The 17372-nt window shown below is 45.6% G+C and overlaps 1 protein-coding gene across 4 annotated transcripts in view; it reads left to right on the top strand.

Moving 5' to 3' along the window:
* The window catches only part of MAP2K4 (mitogen-activated protein kinase kinase 4), a 139657-nt gene extending 123035 nt beyond the window's left edge, over positions 1–16622 (top strand). For all 4 annotated transcript variants that reach the window (XM_026521023.4, XM_044391782.3, XM_057311313.1 and 1 more), the window contains 3 exons: positions 2785–2933; positions 12719–12764; positions 13935–16622. In XM_026521023.4, coding sequence (XP_026376808.1) covers positions 2785–2933; positions 12719–12764; positions 13935–14048 — 309 coding nt within the window. In that variant the 3' untranslated portion in view covers positions 14049–16622. The remainder of the gene's footprint in view (positions 1–2784; positions 2934–12718; positions 12765–13934) is intronic.
* Positions 16623–17372: the final 750 nt, after the last annotated feature.

Raw genomic sequence — 17372 nt, 5'->3', positions numbered from 1 at the left:
AGGGACAGGGGAGGGCTGCCCACTTGCAGTCGGTGTGGCGGTGACCGGCTCCTCCCACCTGAGGCAAGAGGAGCACGTCTGGTAATACTCTGTACGGCGTGTGCGTCAGGTGGACATGTTTACCTGTAGGAGGATAGTTTCTACCTGGAATCTTCTGTTCACTGAATAGAAAAGTCACAAACGAGTGAGCTGAAAGTAACTCAGTTCTGGAGGAACACGAGCTACCTAGGGGGTAATTCTAATAAAAGTTCTTAAAGAGACACCGAGAAAGAAGAGTGAGGAAGCTACTTAATTTGCAACTAAGTACAATGAAATAAACTCTTCTTTCTCACCTGTGACTGTACCGAAATTTTCCTTCTGTCTTAGAAGTATCTTTATGTGCTTATTACTTCCTTATTAGTAAATTTTGTTTTGAAATTGTAGATCTGTTTCCTTGCACTTGCTGTTTTACCACAGCTCGGCACTTTTCTGACTTGGGACAGCTTCTTCTACGTTCTTTGAATTTCCCATCACTAGATGGGGCCGTGTCCTGTGTGGGAGGTGGCCCAAACTTTTCCTTTCATTTCCTCCCATTTTTAAAGGTCCCACAGCCCAGAGGTAACACAGGTTCTGAGCAGGGAATTCTTGTGTAGCTTACTAAATAATCTCCATCTGTTCATTGGCATTACGTGGTCTTGAGGTCTTCCTGTAGATGAGAATCACATACCCTTGCTTGTTGTCCTGGCGAGTCACATTGCCGGGCCTCGAGAATTCTCTGTACCGAGAACTGAAGGCTACGAGCTCACCTCTGTGGCAGACTCCCTCCGGTTTCCCTTGTGACCTGGTACGGGCAACACCTCCTGGAGTCTGTTCTCATTGTGAAGCCAACCGACCAAAGGAGGGAAGTAATCCCTTCTTTGTTAGTTAGGAGGGAACATGGAACTTGGGCATCTTTTAGGTGTGGTGACTGGTCCAAAGGCCTACAGCACGACCTGTAGCTTCCCGCTGAGGTCCCTAACTGCGTGCATGTAAAGGACATTCACGATTCAGAAACACCTATGTCCAGACCGGTTATGTTTAAAGACGTCATAAAACATCATAAAAACAGAATTTTATGAAAAGTTTTAACAGAAACATTTTCAGCAAGTTCTTTTAGTATATCTGGCTAAACTTTGTTTAAAAGCAAAGCATTCAGTACTTACAATTGCTTCATAATCTATTTTCCATATGGATAATCTTATAAAAATTAAGAAATGTGTGAAATTAATTTCTAAGTTCCTGAGTCCTTCACTTTCTGTGGTACATTTTACCTTTCCCTTCTCTTATTAACATCTGTTCTCAAGAATGAATCTGATGAAGTTATTCCTAGTGTTATAAATAGCCAGTAAGGTTTACTTTGTCCCGAGCATTTGTGTTTATGTCAAAAAGAAACCTCAGGGGCGCCTGGGTGGCACAGCGGTTAAGCGTCTGCCTTCAGCTCAGGGCGTGATCCTGGCGATCTGGGATCGAGCCCCACATCAGGCTCTTCTGCTGTGAGCCTGCTTCTTCCTCTCCCACTCCCCCTGCTTGTGTTCCCTCTCTCGCTGGCTGTCTCTGTCTCTGTCAAATAAATAAATAAAATCTTTAAAAAAATTAAAAAAAAAAAAAAAAGAAACCTCAGCCAGAGGACTGAATTTCTTCATGTGTGTGGCACGCCTGCCTGCCCCCCACAGACGTGTGTGTAACTGGGGACAGTGGTGAGCTGAAGGTGCCATCTTAGGGTGAAGAAGGACTTCCCATCCCAGCCTCCCATTGGAGGATGCTCTCACATTTGCTTGGTAGCTTTCCTTTCACTGTATAAACTAGTAATTTAATATTTGACTAAGTCGACGCCATCCGATAGCCCTAAGCTGAAAGCTATGAGACAGTCACCTCAGACAGCACTGTCTCTCAGATGCCTTCTTCTCCGATAAGCTTGGAGCTGTCACCCTCCCATATCCATCACCTGTCAGTGCACCCAACAAGGGGCTCATTTAGGCCATGCTGCAGATTTAGACCCATTTTTTGGAAGAAGCACAATTTTTTGGTTTTCATTGGGTTTTCATTATCCTCAGAACAGAGTGAGAGAAAGATGAGAAAATAGTCCACAGGTAAGTTTGACCTTTGGCGCATTGGGACATATGTCCGTAAGACCCTTCAGATCTGGTTTGGTGTGGTTTAGAGATACTGTCCCGAGCACCATTATTGGGGTTCAGGGTTTGGGGTTTCACCCAGACTTGATTTCTTCAGTTACAGAAATATCTGCCTGTGGGTGAAATTGTAGTAACCCCAGGTTGGCTGGAGAACAGAATTTGCATGTTGCTTCCTTTGAGCTCAGGTTGGGCTTTTGTTGGTTGAAAGTTCTCTTACCTTAAAAATGACTTTGGCCACTGTTCTGGACATGGCCTTCCATTCAGATAACTACAGATTGTGCACACTTTGCACCAGGAAAGGTCTAGAACCAGCCTTCCAGGATTCTTCATACAAAGGAGTCAGAGTTGAGGGCTACCTGGTGCTCAGGCAGCGGTGACAGTGTCTGGGTTTAAATCTGGCGTTTCCTTTTAGTCCCCATCCTCGAACTCAGTTGATCTTATATTATCTTGATTTCTAAATAGCCCTTCCACTTAGCCTTACTACCTGTGAGAATTTCCCCTCACCCTCATCTGGGTTCGATTCAAGGCTTTACAAGAATTTTGCTTGGAATTCAGATTTTCAATGTGGGTGTTCCAGCAAGGAGCAGTCGGTAATGCCCAGTATATTTTGTTTTTCTCTCTGTGTTCTCTCTAGTACGAGTTAGCCACAGGCCGGTTTCCTTATCCAAAGTGGAATAGTGTATTCGATCAACTCACACAAGTCGTGAAAGGGGACCCTCCACAGCTGAGTAACTCTGAAGAAAGGGAGTTCTCCCCGAGCTTCATCAACTTTGTCAACTTGTGGTGAGTACTTGATTTCTGAGTTCTCGAAAACCATGTGGTGAGTACAGCAAGGCTTACTTATTCTTAGCTGCGTTGGTCCTTTACGCTGGGGAAGGGGAGCTTCTTCCAATCACTCTGCTTCCTAGCTGCGACTCTGGGTCACACTGGCCACACGGAAGGTTCCAGCTGGCCTGGAGGGCATCACTCTCTCACTCTACAACTGAATACTGATGAAAAACAGATGTCGGGGTGGGGGGGCTGCTGCCTCCAGATTCCGAGTACCTTGTACCACAAATACAACCCAGGCGGGACTGGTCGTCCTAGTCTGATGTGGGTCTAACAGTGCAGTTGTACTAGAATCACCTGGAGCTTTTGCTAAGTCAGGACCCGCCCAGGTCAGACTGCAGGTGCAGGGGCGGATCTCCACTCTGACGCGGCCTCTAATGCAGCGGCGTCCGTGTGCTGGAGCCAGGCCGCAAGCTCAGCTGGCGGACCACATACTGGCTCTCTGAAACCTGTTCCAAGGGAGGAGTGAACCGACCCCTGGTGGTGTTTGTGCCCTTCTAACGGTGTGTGTGCACATGCACACCCGTGTGCGTAGAACGTAAAAATAAACGTGCAGATACGGCAGGAATCCAGTCGTGCTTTGTACTGTTTCAGTCTGTGTTTTAAATGAAACCTGTTTCATTACCATTTGAATATTTTTGATAATTTATCCAACATGATTTAAAAATAAGATATGTTTATGAGCAAAAAGCCTTCTTGAAAATGCTTTTCTTTTTCTCAGAATTTTTTTTCTTGCCAGCACTGCCGTTTCTTGCTCCTCTAGTCCCTTTAAGACTTACGTTTCACAGTCTAGCATTGCCCTCTTTTCAAATAATTAGGAAATATTTGAATAATTAGAAAGTACAATTAGAAAAATACTTCATCTTTTGTAATTAAGTTCTACTTTTGCATTGGTTTTCCAGGGGGAAAGGAATACCTCAAGGTTTTCTAGGTAGAAGGCCATTGGGATGATTCAAATTGGCGCTTCTTCCTTTTTAAAAATACCTACTTTTACCAGTTTGCACACAAATGTGCAGATCATAGACTTGTGTGTGATCGTTGTATATGTTCCATTTTAATGAAGCAATTTGGTTAAAGTAATCTGTGTGATTCATGGAGCAGAATTCCTAAAGTGATCACCTGTGAACCCTCCACCAGAAGTGTTTTCTTCTTAATCCCTTGATCTCTTTATTGGTTTTGTTGTCCATATGCGTAGTACTTGTGTTTGTTTTATTTCTGTGTCTCTTGGTGCCAGTTCTCCCCTACAGATAATGGGTGTAGACATCAGCGTCTCATTGTTTTCCCTGAGTAGGTGCATGGTTCCAGCTCATTCTCCAGATCATCCGGGGCTGTCGTCGGAAGTACATCTGTTTTTAGGACCTGCTTCTATCAGCTCTCCACATTTGTCCATCTTCCCTTCCACTGTCCTGGGGCATTTTCTGTCCTCTCTGACCTGGATCATTCAGGTTTCTACTGGCTCTCCTCATAACCCAGTATCACTCTGTTCCAGACCACGCTCCTTTTTGTCAGAGTTGTATTTTTTATGGTGCATGTCTGGTCATGTTACTTTTTGTTTAAAACTGTCTAGAGTTTTTAACAGAGTGACATCATCACCCCAAAGGGGGCAAAAACGTGTTCTGGAGAGGCAGAAATTCTTGGGTAACATAACTGTTTGCAGCCCTCCAGAGGGCTGCTACGGAATATAAACAGATATGTTTAAATTTCACAGAAAGGAAGGGGCAATGATAAAAAAAGACTGGGGAGCCCTGGTCTAGAGGCTGCCTATGGCCCTTAAAAAACTAAATTAACCTGGCTTTCAAAACCCATTCTGATCTGGACCTGGTTTATCACTCTAGCCACATTTCTCAATCCTCCCCTTGAGCTGTTTTTCGGCCAAACTGAGTTTCTTCAGTCGCGTAAGTTAAACACGTATGGAAGATACGGGAACAGATTCTCATGGCCTTTGGATAGATTAAGATTTCTTCAACAGCACACAGAAAGCAACTAAGCATAAAAGAAGAGATTTCGTTAAAATTAGGAATGTCTGTTGATTAGAAGACACCACTGAATAAAATGCCAGCCGTGCAGTGTCCTTGCCGCACAGATTTTTGACAAAGGATTTCAATCAGAATATGTAAGGAGTACTCCTGAGTACAAAACACTTACAAATATGAAAGTGACAACCAAAAATGGCCAGGTACTTGGAAAGGTGCTTAAAAGGATGACATTCAGGTGCTCAGTAAACATATGAAAGGGTGTTCATTCGGCATTATTAGGCATCAGGGGAACGCAAATCAAAACTACGATGAAACACAATTACAGTCGCCAGAAATGACTAGTTTAAAAGACTGATGGTACCTGGGCCATGTGAAGCAACTGGAAGTCCCATATGGTACTTGCAGGCCTGTAAGTTGGAGCAGTCCCTCTGAGAAGCTGTGGCAGGATCTCTTAGAGCTGGTGGAATACAGCTGGTGCATACGCTGTGCTCCAGCAGTTCGAGTCCCAAGTCCGTGCCCCGTGAAAGCTCAGGCAGAAGCACGCTAGAAGACACGTAAGGATGTCTCATCACCTCCAACGGGAAAGAAGTGCCTCTATCAACAGTAGAGTAGACAGTAAGTTCTAGCATTGTTCCCACAGCATATACGGCATCGAAGGGGGGCCGTTGCCACGCTCGGCAACAGGGTAAATTTCAAACGGTATTGAGTGGAAGAAGGACGACGTAAGACAGCATGTATGGTTTCATTTACATGAAATTTAAAAAGCAGACAAGAAGGAATAAAAGGTAATAGGGTCAGAATATGGTTCCTCTTATTTTTATTCTACACTTAGGATGTGTGTTCTTTGCTGAAAATATGCTTCAATTAAAAGTTTGCTAAAGGACTAAAAAGGAGATGAGGGCTTAGGGACCAAAGGGATGCTACCAGCACACAGTTTACGTTCCTCCCTGCTTTAACTTCCTATTTTTAAAGCATTAATGGAATTTTTAAAAGCCTTCACTTGTTCTGAAAAGGGGCAAAAGTACTATCCTTGAGGAGTTCTCGTGAAGTTGGGAAGATGAGGCTGAACGCCGGGATGGGCCGACTGGTCTCCAGTTTGCTGTGTGCGGAGGGAAAACGCCACAGGCAGGATATGAGACCTGCTCGGGAATTCCTCAGCTTGGCACAGAGGACCTGGGAGAGGAGGCAGCTTGGGGGCCAGGCCACATTAGGAAGCAGATCTTGATCCTAGAAATGTCTTGAGGGAGTGTTTTCTGTAGTGGATCCCAGACACGGCTGGGGCTCGGTGGCAGTGTTCACTCCCGCCTTACACTTGGCTCAGGCTTTGCTGCAGTGACTCCCCGTGAGGACACTTGTGTTGGTTAGCGGCCGGGGAGCATGGCAACACCCTCGAGTTAATCTTGCAGGTGAATGGGATGAAAAGATGAACAAAAGACGAATGCTGAGAGCCTTGGAGAAAAAAATCCAGAGATTCCACTTACCTGATTGTGGACAGAGAATTAAGATGAAAATGATCTTTACTTGAAGAAAAACTTGAGTCCTTAGAAGTATCAGACCAAATTAACTAAAAGGGGGAAAAGAGCACCATGTCTAGGGATATTGTAAGATTTTGCTGTTGTTTTATGCATTTCAAAGGTAAAGAAAACTTGACCAGTTTCCATTTCAAACAGGCACACATAAACGTACACACCAGCGAAGAAAGACACGAAATCAGAGCAATACCCGAAGAGTGGAGAGACAGCTGCGGAGTGATGAGTGTGGGCTGCAGGTTATTAGGCTGGATTCAGTCTTGGACAATAATTGCACTGAAATACTAAAATACTGGGTAAACATTTTACGCTATCTTTTTAAAAGTATCAGAGTTGGCACAAAACTAAGGAGTCCACAGAGTTCTAAAACTAAGTGAAATCAGAAACTACAGGAGGTAAGATGTCCGATAAGGGGTGAATATCCAAAATATATAAAGAACTCATACAACTCAACACCAAAAAACTGCAAATAATTCAGTTAAAATATGGGCAGAGGACCTGCGTAGACATTTTTCCAAAGAAGACATCCAGATGGCCAAGGGCACATGAAAAGATGCTTAATGTCCCTCATTATCAAGGAAAACAGATCAACAGTACAATGAGATATCACCTCCTACCTGTCAGAATGGCTAGAATTAAAAAGACAAGAAATATGAGTGTTGGCAAGGAGCTGGAGAAGAAGGATCCTCCGTGCTCTGTTGGTGGGAATGTAAATTGGTGCAGCTACTGTGAAAAACGGTACAGAAGTTCCTAAAAAAATTAAAAATAGAAATACCGTACAATCCAGTAGTTCTACTACTGGGTATTTAGCCAAAAAACATGAAAAAACTAATTCAAAGGTATATATGTGCCCTTACGTTTATTGCAACATTATTTACAGTAGCCAAGATATGGAAGCAATCTGTGTCCATCCATAGATGAATGGATAAGGATGTGGGGGGGTTGTGCGTGCATGTGTGTGTGTGCATGCCTGTGTGTGTGTGTGTATATGTATACACATACACACATATATGCAGTGGAATAGAGGAATATTACTTGGCCATAAAAAGACGAAAATCTTGCTATTTGTTACAACATGGATGGACCTGAAGGAGACTATGCTAAATGAAACAAGTCAGAGAAAGACAAATGAAATGATTTCACTTATATGTGGAATCTAAAAAGCAAAACAAATGAATAAACAAAAAGCTGAAACAGACCCATAAATACTGAGAATTGATGGTTGACAGGGGAGGGAGGGAGGGGAGATAGGTGAAATGGGTGGAGGGGAGTGGGAGGTCCAGGCTTCCAGTTGTAGAATGAATAAGTCATGGACATGAAAGGTGCCGCATAGGGAACAGGGTCAGTGATACTGTAATAGCGTTGTATGGTGACAGGTGCCGCATAGGGAACAGGGTCAGTGATACCGTAATAGCATTGTACGGTGACAGGTGCCGCATAGGGAACACAGTCAGTGATACCGTAATAGCGTTGTATGGTGACAGGTGCAGCATAGGGAACAGGGTCAGTGATACCGTAATAGCGTTGTACGGTGACAGGTGCCGCATAGGGAACACGGTCAGTGATACCGTAATAGCGTTGTACGGTGACAGGTGCCGCATAGGGAACACGGTCAGTGATACCGTAATAGCGTTGTACGGTGACAGGTGCAGCATAGGGAACAGGGTCAGTGATACCGTAATAGCGTTGTACGGTGACAGGTGCAGCATAGGGAACAGGGTCAGTGATACCGTAATAGCGTTGTACGGTGACAGGTGCAGCATAGGGAACACGGTCAGTGATACCGTAATAGCGTTGTATGGTGATAGGTGCTGCATAGGGAACATGGTCAGTGATACCGTAATAGCGTTGTATGGTGACAGGTGCAGCATAGGGAACACGGTCAGTGATACCGTAATAGCGTTGTACGGTGACAGGTGCAGCATAGGGAACAGGGTCAGTGATACTGTAATAGCGTTGTATGGTGACAGGTGCAGCATAGGGAACACGGTCAGTGATACCGTAATAGCGTTGTACGGTGACAGGTGCCACATAGGGAACACGGTCAGTGATACCGTAATAGCGTTGTATGGTGACAGGTGCAGCATAGGGAACATGGTCAGTGATACTGTAATAGTGTTGTACGGTGACAGGTGCAGCATAGGGAACACAGTCAGTGATACCGTAATAGCGTTGTACGGTGACAGGTGCAGCATAGGGAACATGGTCAGTGATACTGTAATAGCGTTGTATGGTGACAGGTGGGAACACAGTGTAATGAATAGACTTGTTGAATCACTGTTGTATACCTGAAACCAATGTACCATTGTGTATCAACGTACTTCAATTAAAAAAAAAAAGTGACTTAAAGAAATAAATTAGGGGAGGTAAGGATTGTAAGAGGCTACTGATTGGAAAGACTCACTCGATCGGCAGAAGCAAGACCAGATCCATCAGTCTGGGACCCAAGAATTCCCAAAGGTAAAGTCAAATGCAGTATGAGTTGTTGAGGAGAAATTCCAACATTCATCCAGGGAATGAGAACTAGTAGAAACGACTGATAGCAGGAATACATCTGAGGACTTCAGATATGAGAATAATGAGAATCAGAAAGAAGTTTTTCATAAATTTAAAGAAAAACAAAGAAGAAGCTTGGAAATATAAGCAAGAAACAGAAACTTACGAAGCACCAAACTGAACGTCCAGACAAAAAAAGCATAAACTGAAAACTCAGTAGCTGGATTAAAAGCAGCAGATAGATTCAGTGTAATTGAAGGGAGATCAGTAAACTGAGAAGTGGGTCTGAGGCTGCCGCAGAACTTTTGGAGATGATGGAAACGTGTCACAGCCCTCCCTGCCCAGCCCAGAGCACCTGAGAGGTGGCTAAGGGAATACATTTTAAAATTTTATTTCATTGGAATGAACTTGACATGTGGCTACTTTCTTGGCTGATGGGTCTTAACTAGTTGGGGTTAACGTGATTACTAATGGCAGCAGGAATTCTGAAACAGAAGATAGTCAGTGTTAATAATTTGGTTCAACGCTCCTACTCATGTGGCATTATGAGTTTCTACGTTGGCACAGCTTTTTGCTCCAGTAAATGACATGGAAAAATCGAAAACCAAAAAGTCGTGGCAGCTTTACAAAGTAAATATCAGCGTGGATGGCAGCTGGATGGAAGGACGTATAAAATGCCGTGGGGGTCTGCGGCTTTGGCCTTGCTCTCCCCAGGCCTAGAAGCAGGCAGTGGCAGCTGGGACGTTACTTCCTGCGGCATCGAAGGTCGACCAGTGCTCTTTTCTAGACAGGGATCCACAGGATCTGGCTCTGCTTAGAAGACAGAATCTGGGGAGTGAACGACATACTCGTGTTAGTCGCTGCCTGGGCCACAGATTGCTGCAGTGGCGGGGTCGTAGATAACCAGAGGACTGGGTCTGTAATAATCCTAACGTCAGCAGGGGACGGGAACTTCAAAGAGCCATTATGGGACCTTGTTCTATACCGGTGGACCCGAACATATGAAACTGCTGTCTGTCTAGCTGTTGCTTCAGTTCATAGTACTTAGTAGGCGCTCGGAGAATTGTTGAACAGAGGTATGGATAAGCGTGCACACCCTGCAAACCCGAATTCCAAAATACATGGGATCTAATGCTAAGAAAATGAACTAATAAAACAGAATGTGAGTTTACTTTAAATCGAGCTGAGTTTATGGAATAGTCTAGAATATAGTTAAAAATAAAATCCTAAAATATTTAGGATGTCCAAGGAAATGAAGGTGTAAGTTCTGTTAAAACTGGGGAAGAAGTAAAACAGCAATGAAAGAAATAGTTGGATATGAAAACTTATTAGAAGTTTTAGAAATGAAAAAATATATCATTACAAAGGACAGCAGATTTGATGAACTCTAGACTGGAAACAATTGAGGACAGAATTGGGGAAGTTGGCAGATAGGCCTGAGGAATTTCCCAACATGACACAGATTAAACTGTATCAAAGAGCAGTTTAGGGGTGCCTGGGTGGCTCAGTGGGTTAAGCGTCTGCCTTCGTCTCAGGTCGTGATCCTGGGGCCCTGGGATTGAGTCCTGCGTCGGGCTCCCTGCTCAGCTGGGAGTCTGCTTCTCCCTCTGCCTGCTGCTCCCCCTGCTTATGTGCTCTCTCTCTCTCTCTCTCTCTCTCGATCTGACAAATAAATAAATAAAATCTTAAAAAAAAAAAAGCAGTTAAGCACCAAGGAAAATAGAATGGGAACTTCTCAGATGTATGTAGTGAAAATGACAAGATAATTTTGGAAGTGGAGAAGCAATATTGGAGACAATAGTGAAAAGCATTTGAGACGTGATCTAGGATATGTTCTCAGATTGAAATTAAAGACTCAGTACCATGTAGGATAAACCAAAGTAAATTTATACCTAAATGCATTGAAGTAAATGCAGAACAATGATAAGGTATAAGTTAGAAGGAAGATAGAATGTCTGTGAGGGAGCAATTTATTAGACTGCTACCAAATTGTTATCAGCAATATTTGCCAGAAAATGAGTCATAGCTCCAGAGTATGGAAGAAATATAATTGTTAACCTTGTCCTCCAGTTTTATACCAGGGCATACAGTTATCATTCAAAACAAGGAGGAAATACAGATTTTTTTCAGGGGTGGAAAGACTAAGAGTTTACCACTCATAGATTATTAGAAAAGAGAGACTTGGCCAAGAAGGGGTGTGAACCCAGCAGAAGGGGGTTGCAGGTTGGTTCCCTGGAAGGCAGAGAACGGTGTGCAGGAAACTGATGAGGTGGCAGTGACCTTGCAGCAGCTCTCAAGCTGAAGTTGGGCTGTAGCGCGTTTTTAGTGGGGGCTCCGCGGACCCCCGAGCGAGCCGTGCCGCTGGGGTGGCCCTCTGGGGGCGGCCCTCCGAGGTCGGCCCGACGTGGTCAAGGATCTGGATTTCTCTACCCTTTTGTGGCACAGTCACTAGCTCAGGCTGCCCCAGGGGGGCTAAGGTGGCTGTCTTCACCGGGGTCGCCCCCGAGGGGCTGGGGGCTGGCTGCTGGGGGGCGCCGTGCGTTCGGGAATTCTGCGTAGCGGCAGTCTGGGTGGCACAGAACACGGCGCCGACTGTAGAAATCGCTGAACCATGTTGCCAGTATTAGCTTTTTTTAAAAAAATATTTCATTATTTGAGAGAAAGAAAGAACAAGTGGGGCGAGGGGCAGGGGGAGCGGGAGAATCTCAAGCAGACTCCCCACTGAGCACAGAGCCTGACACCCTGAGGTCATGACCTGAACCAAAATCAAAGAGTTGGACGCTTAACAGACTGAGCCACCCAGGTTCCCCTAATTAACTTTTGATAATGAAAAAAAATGCATCTAATTGAAGTTGGAGGAGACGTGATTAAGATACAGTCCAGGACGAATCTGGAAAATAGAAACAACATGAAGATACTTCTGGCAACATGAACTAGACAAGGTAGGGTTCAAGAGGGAATATCGTCCGGGCAGAGGGTTCCGTATATCAGTATAGTCTTTAGTGAGGTTGCAGCGTTGTCGACTTTTGGACCAGAGAACACAGCATTGAGATTCAGAATGCAAAAATTTTCAAAATCTAAGGATAATTGATAAAGTTTGTATGTAGTTTACTTCTCAGACTCTAGCTTCTCTGAGGCAGTGTCTGTATAAATACTCGTGTATATATTTAGAGGGGCGCCTGGGTGGCTCAGTCATTAAGCGTCTGCCTTCAGCTCAGGGCGTGATCCCAGAGCCCTGGGATTGAGCCCTGCATTAGTCTCCTCCGCTGGGAGCCTGCTTCTTCCTCTCCCACTCCCCCTGCTGGTGTTCCCTCTCTTGCTGTTGTCTCTCTCTGTCCAATAAATAAATAAAATCTTAAAAAAAAAATACCCGTGTATATATTTAGAAAACACGTGCACGCATGCGCACACACACACAGAATTTTATACTTACACATTCATATATTTAACTGTGTAGTATTGTGCCATGCAGCTGTGCCATAATTTATCCAATTTTCAGTAGTCACCTTGTTTCTGATTTTTCGCTAATGCTTCTACACTGAATATCCTCAGGATAAATCCTTAGATTATAGATTGTCTAATTTTTTGTGTTTTTTATGTTTGGTGGGTTGTCCTCATTGTTACTTTTGTAACTGAAGGAAAAAAACTGCTTGATTCTTTGTAATATTTCATTTGTGAAAAGAAAAATACTTGGTAACTGTGTCTCCATTTTATTAATGGTATTTTTATGTTATTTTAGCCTTACGAAGGATGAATCCAAAAGGCCAAAGTATAAGGAACTTCTGGTGAGTATGAGACTTTGGGAATTTTATTTTCTTTTATTTTATATTCTTTTTTTTTTTTTTTTTACCTTTGGGAAGCTTAGATACTTCCTCACTGCGAGTTCTCTTAGCGTGCCAGTTCACTAAGCAGGTAATGGTCCTCTGCATCCAGACAAACAGCTTGACCTAATTGAGCAATTTTAAAAAATGTTTGAAACAGATATTTGGAAAGAGAAAATTGGAAGTTATAATTTTCCTATCAGTTTACTAGCTGGATTCTCACGGAAAATTTTGGCCTTGACGTGTCATAAAAATTACCCCCAAAGAATTGTACCACTCGCTTTAGAGGAGCCACCTTCCACTGCATGGTCTGTGTGTGCGTAACACACCCGTAAGACTTTCTTGTGCTTCTTCTGCCTTCATGAAATGCTCTCGCGCAAATTTACTTCACACAGCAGATTCCCGTCTCTGACAGTTCACCCATCCCTGGGACTTGGGTGTCGTAAGCTGTCCTGGATGTGGCATTGGTCTCAGCAGTGAAGAAAATCCTGATCTAATAATGTGGGTATCTGTTTAGGAAAGACCCCGCTGTCTAGCTGTGCAGGGTGTTAGGTCCAGCCTGTGGTCAGCGCCAGCGGTGACTCTACAGATGGGGGGTCAGCAGACTTAGAGGAGCCGCAAAGAAAAGTACTGACAGAGATGGCATGTGACCGGGGGGGCTTTGCAGGAGGCAGGGCAGAAGCTCTGGATGGGGTCCCGTTGACCCTCTTGGAGCGGGGTCTGAGGCACTGGCAGTCTTTTCTCTAAGATCCTTCTTCTGCTCGTGGGGAAATGGGAGGTGAAGTTGAGGTCTGTGTCCCAGGAGCAACGGCGGCCGGTCTTCCTGCAGCTTTTCTTGGCTCTCAGATGGCAGCAGAGGCCCCAGCTCCGCTCTCTGCCTCAACAGATGCTCCCGGTATAGAGATTAGTTTCCCGACTCCGCTGCCTGGGTGGCTCTTCCAGATCGGGCGTGCCCGCACCCGCCGCCGCGTCTCCGCTTGCCTCTCTCTGAGCCGCTGCCACGATTCTGTGCAGCCACGTGTGGTTGGAGCCTTCGCTTCTGTGCCCCGTTGCAGTTGGGACAAGCTCAGTGTGGGCTCTGACACGAACTTTGATGTCTTGTCTTTTCTTTCTCCCTGTTCAATTTTCTTGCAGAAACATCCCTTTATTTTGATGTATGAAGAGCGTAGCGTAGAGGTCGCCTGCTACGTGTGTAAAATCCTGGATCAGATGCCAGCGACCCCCAGCTCTCCCATGTACGTCGACTGATTGCGCTGCTACGTCAGACTCGAGAAAAAAGGGCTGAGAGGAAGCAAGACGTAAAGAATTTTCATCCCGTATCACAGTGTTTTTATTGCTCGCCCAGACACCATGTGCAATAAATCTGGTGTTCATTTCCATCATGTCTGTCTACTCCCGTCACCTAGAACGTGCATCCCTGTGACACCCGACGGATCACACAGTGTTAGTGCTGGTCAGAGAGACCTCATCCTGCTCTTTTGTGATGAACTTACTCATGAAATGTGGAAGTCAGTACGATCAATTCATTGACTGTGATGAGATCACATCTTAAATTCATTTCTAGACTCGAAACCTGGAGGCGCAGCTACTGGAACGGTGTTTGTCAGACTTCCAAGTGCCGGAAGGGCGCGGTGATGGACGTGCTATGTCTGAACGGAGAGACTCGGGCTGGAGTGAGAAGAGCTGGCACAGCCGACGAGACACACGGCCTTCTGGAGCTGGGAGACAAAGGAGGAATTTACTTTCTTCACCAAGTGCAATAGATTTACTGATTTGATATCCTGTTGCTTTACCATCACAGTCGACGTTCGGGGATCGGTGTGCTCAGCCAAACTTCCTGTTCGAAATATCACGTGAAATTAGAATGAATTTATCTTTACCAAAAACCATGTTGCGTTCAAAGAGGTGGACAGTGAAATATTGAGACAGGACAGAATGCGTTCTTTTCTCCTTTACCGGTCCTTCTGCTCTTCATCGGGAAGACTCAGGAGTCGGCCACTTGTCAAAGAAGGTGCTGATCCCAAGAATCTTCATTCTCAGAATTCGGTGTGCTGCCAACTTGATGTTCCATCTGCCGCAGACCAGCCGGACTGAAACAAGAAAGACGTACGGAGGGCAGAGTGTACAGATGTCTCCAACCCTAGCGCCTGATCTGGGACGACTCGTAGCAGCTACGTATCCCCTCGGTCCCAAGCCTGATCCTTCAGCCATCACAGCTCGCTCCCAGGGAGAAGCAGCTAGAAGCGATGTGCCTTGACTGATGACATAGAGATTGCTTGTAGGCAGCACAAGACCAAACCTCAGTCTTTTGCTCTCACTGGCCCAGATCTTTGGTTTCTGAATCCCCCCTCCCCGCCCATCTGGGCTGTCGCCGCTCTGTGACTTTTGCTTAATCCAATATTTTGCCTCCCCCCCCTTCCTATATCAAACTCCTTTTTAATTACCAGGGATGTTTAGCCCCAGATCCCTCCTACGCTCTAACGTTTGAAAGGCTGAGAAACGTGGGGCCCCGCTGACGTGGTAGGTGATGAAGGAGCGTCTTCTAGAGACCCGTTTGACCGGAGGAGGGTCTGAGACGGCAGAGTCCCTTAGAGAAGCTCATCACCTGTGAGAGTCTCTGGCAGATCACTGTTATTTTTTGGAATTGGAACTCTATTAAAAAAAAAACCCTATTAAAAAACAACCCCCAAACCCCCCAAGCCCCCAAACCACCCCAGAATAGTTGTGAGGCCATTGAAACCTGCCCCTGTTGCTAAGCTTCTTCACTTCCTCGGTAGCCGGGCTCCCCTTCTGTGTCGCTGTGGCCTCGCTGGGCCTGGGCGTCCGGCCTTGCATGGGGTTAAGCAGCACTGTGCGCGGTTCTAGTGCAGGGGACAGACAGCAGCCGTGGGCCGAGAGGCAGGTGGCGCCGTCAGAACCAGGGGGTGGCAGGTGGTGCCGGGGCCCCCCGCCCAGGGCGACCGTCCCAAATGCTGTAAAACAGTCGAGGGAGAACGGTGCCATTTCAAGTGACATCCCTGTAAATTTCAGAATCAGAAATGAATTATCGCTTTGGTCCACTCGCCTAGTTTCCCCAGCTCTCCCCCAGCCCGGCTTCCTAAACCTTAGACTTCCCAGTGTTCTGGAAGGAAGCGTTGCCGCACGTCTTCCTTCGACCACACCAAGCCATCATCCTCCGTCGCTCCCAGGGACTCAAGAGGAGATCTGTTGCTCTTCTGTCCACTTCCTGTCTGGCTCCGCATAGGGTCACTTTGCCATCAGACACGTGGGGATAAAAGCAATTCTGACTGTCCAGGAGCTTCATCTGACCGTTCTCTTGTGTGGATGACCACATCAAAAGGCAATTTTAGTGTATTAATCATAGATTATTATAAACTATAAACTTAAGGGCAAGGAGTTTATTACAATGTATCTTTATTAAAACAAAAGGGTGTATAGTGTTCACAAACTGTGAAAATAGTGTAAGAACTGTACATTGTGAGCTCTGGTTATTTTTCTCTTGTACCATAGAAAAATGTATAAAAATTATCAAAAAGCTAATGTGCAGGGATATTGCCTTATTTGTCTGTAAAAATGGAGCTCAGTAACATAACTGCTTCTTGGAGCTTTGGAATATTTTATCCTGTATTCTTGTTTGAATTCCTCCTCTATTTAAGATATATACATGGAATCGAAGTGTTTATGTAATAGTTCTATCCTTTTGCCTGCAGGTCAGTTGTAATAAATCTAGGCTGTGATGATGACTTTGTAATTTGATTTCCTGAAGTCAGACCCTGAGAGGGGAAAATCAAGTAAATTCCATTAAATTATCTGTGCATTTCACGTTGAGAGAAATTCTCTTCTTCTGGAAGTGTTTATGGCTCCGTTCTTTCCCTCCTCCCATCCTGCAGGTGCTGTCGCTCTTTGCTTACTCATCTTGAAACCGCAGGTGTACCCGTGAAACAGCTGCTTTGCTTTCTGTCCAAGCAGGTGGGATGCAGTCTCCTCTTCAAGTTTATTCCTTCGTCGGTTGCCCTCCCCTGCCCTAGCTTTCTCGACGCTAAAGGAAAAGGGGTACCGTTCTTCAACCTGTGGCATGCTGGAGACAGCCCGTGGGAGCCTGGGCTGCCTTGCCTGGTGCCTGCCTGCCAGCCCTGCTTTCTGCTCCTTGTGCCGGGGCTGCCGGGTGGGCACGAGACACCAGCTCCGACTGCAGTCCCCACTACCCACGACAGAAGGACAAGGAGGAGAATTCTGGGTCAGAATGATGGGGGGAGGACAGACGGAGCCGAGCAAAAAGCTACAGAGGCCCGGAAGTTATGGGAGACAGGAGCTTCGAAGCTCCGGCACTGAATTTACCCGTTACGCTACCACCACCTCCCGGTCATTGACCAGACCCTGGTTCACTGATCACATGCAGACTCGGCACCTTACCCTTCCCTATGCCTGTTTCTAACCTGCTCTGAGGTGCAGGAAGTAATCGCTCCAGAACCAGGTACGGTAAGTCTCAAATGTTCTCCGAGGGATGGCTGTCAATATCCTGACCGCCCCCCCCGCCCCAGCTCCACCTTTGCTGCTAGGGGAGGGGACAGC

This window comes from Ursus arctos, unplaced genomic scaffold (assembly GCF_023065955.2).
Source record: "Ursus arctos isolate Adak ecotype North America unplaced genomic scaffold, UrsArc2.0 scaffold_14, whole genome shotgun sequence".
NCBI classification, from domain to species: Eukaryota; Metazoa; Chordata; class Mammalia; order Carnivora; family Ursidae; genus Ursus; species Ursus arctos.
This window is presented reverse-complemented; position numbering and strand designations above follow the sequence as displayed.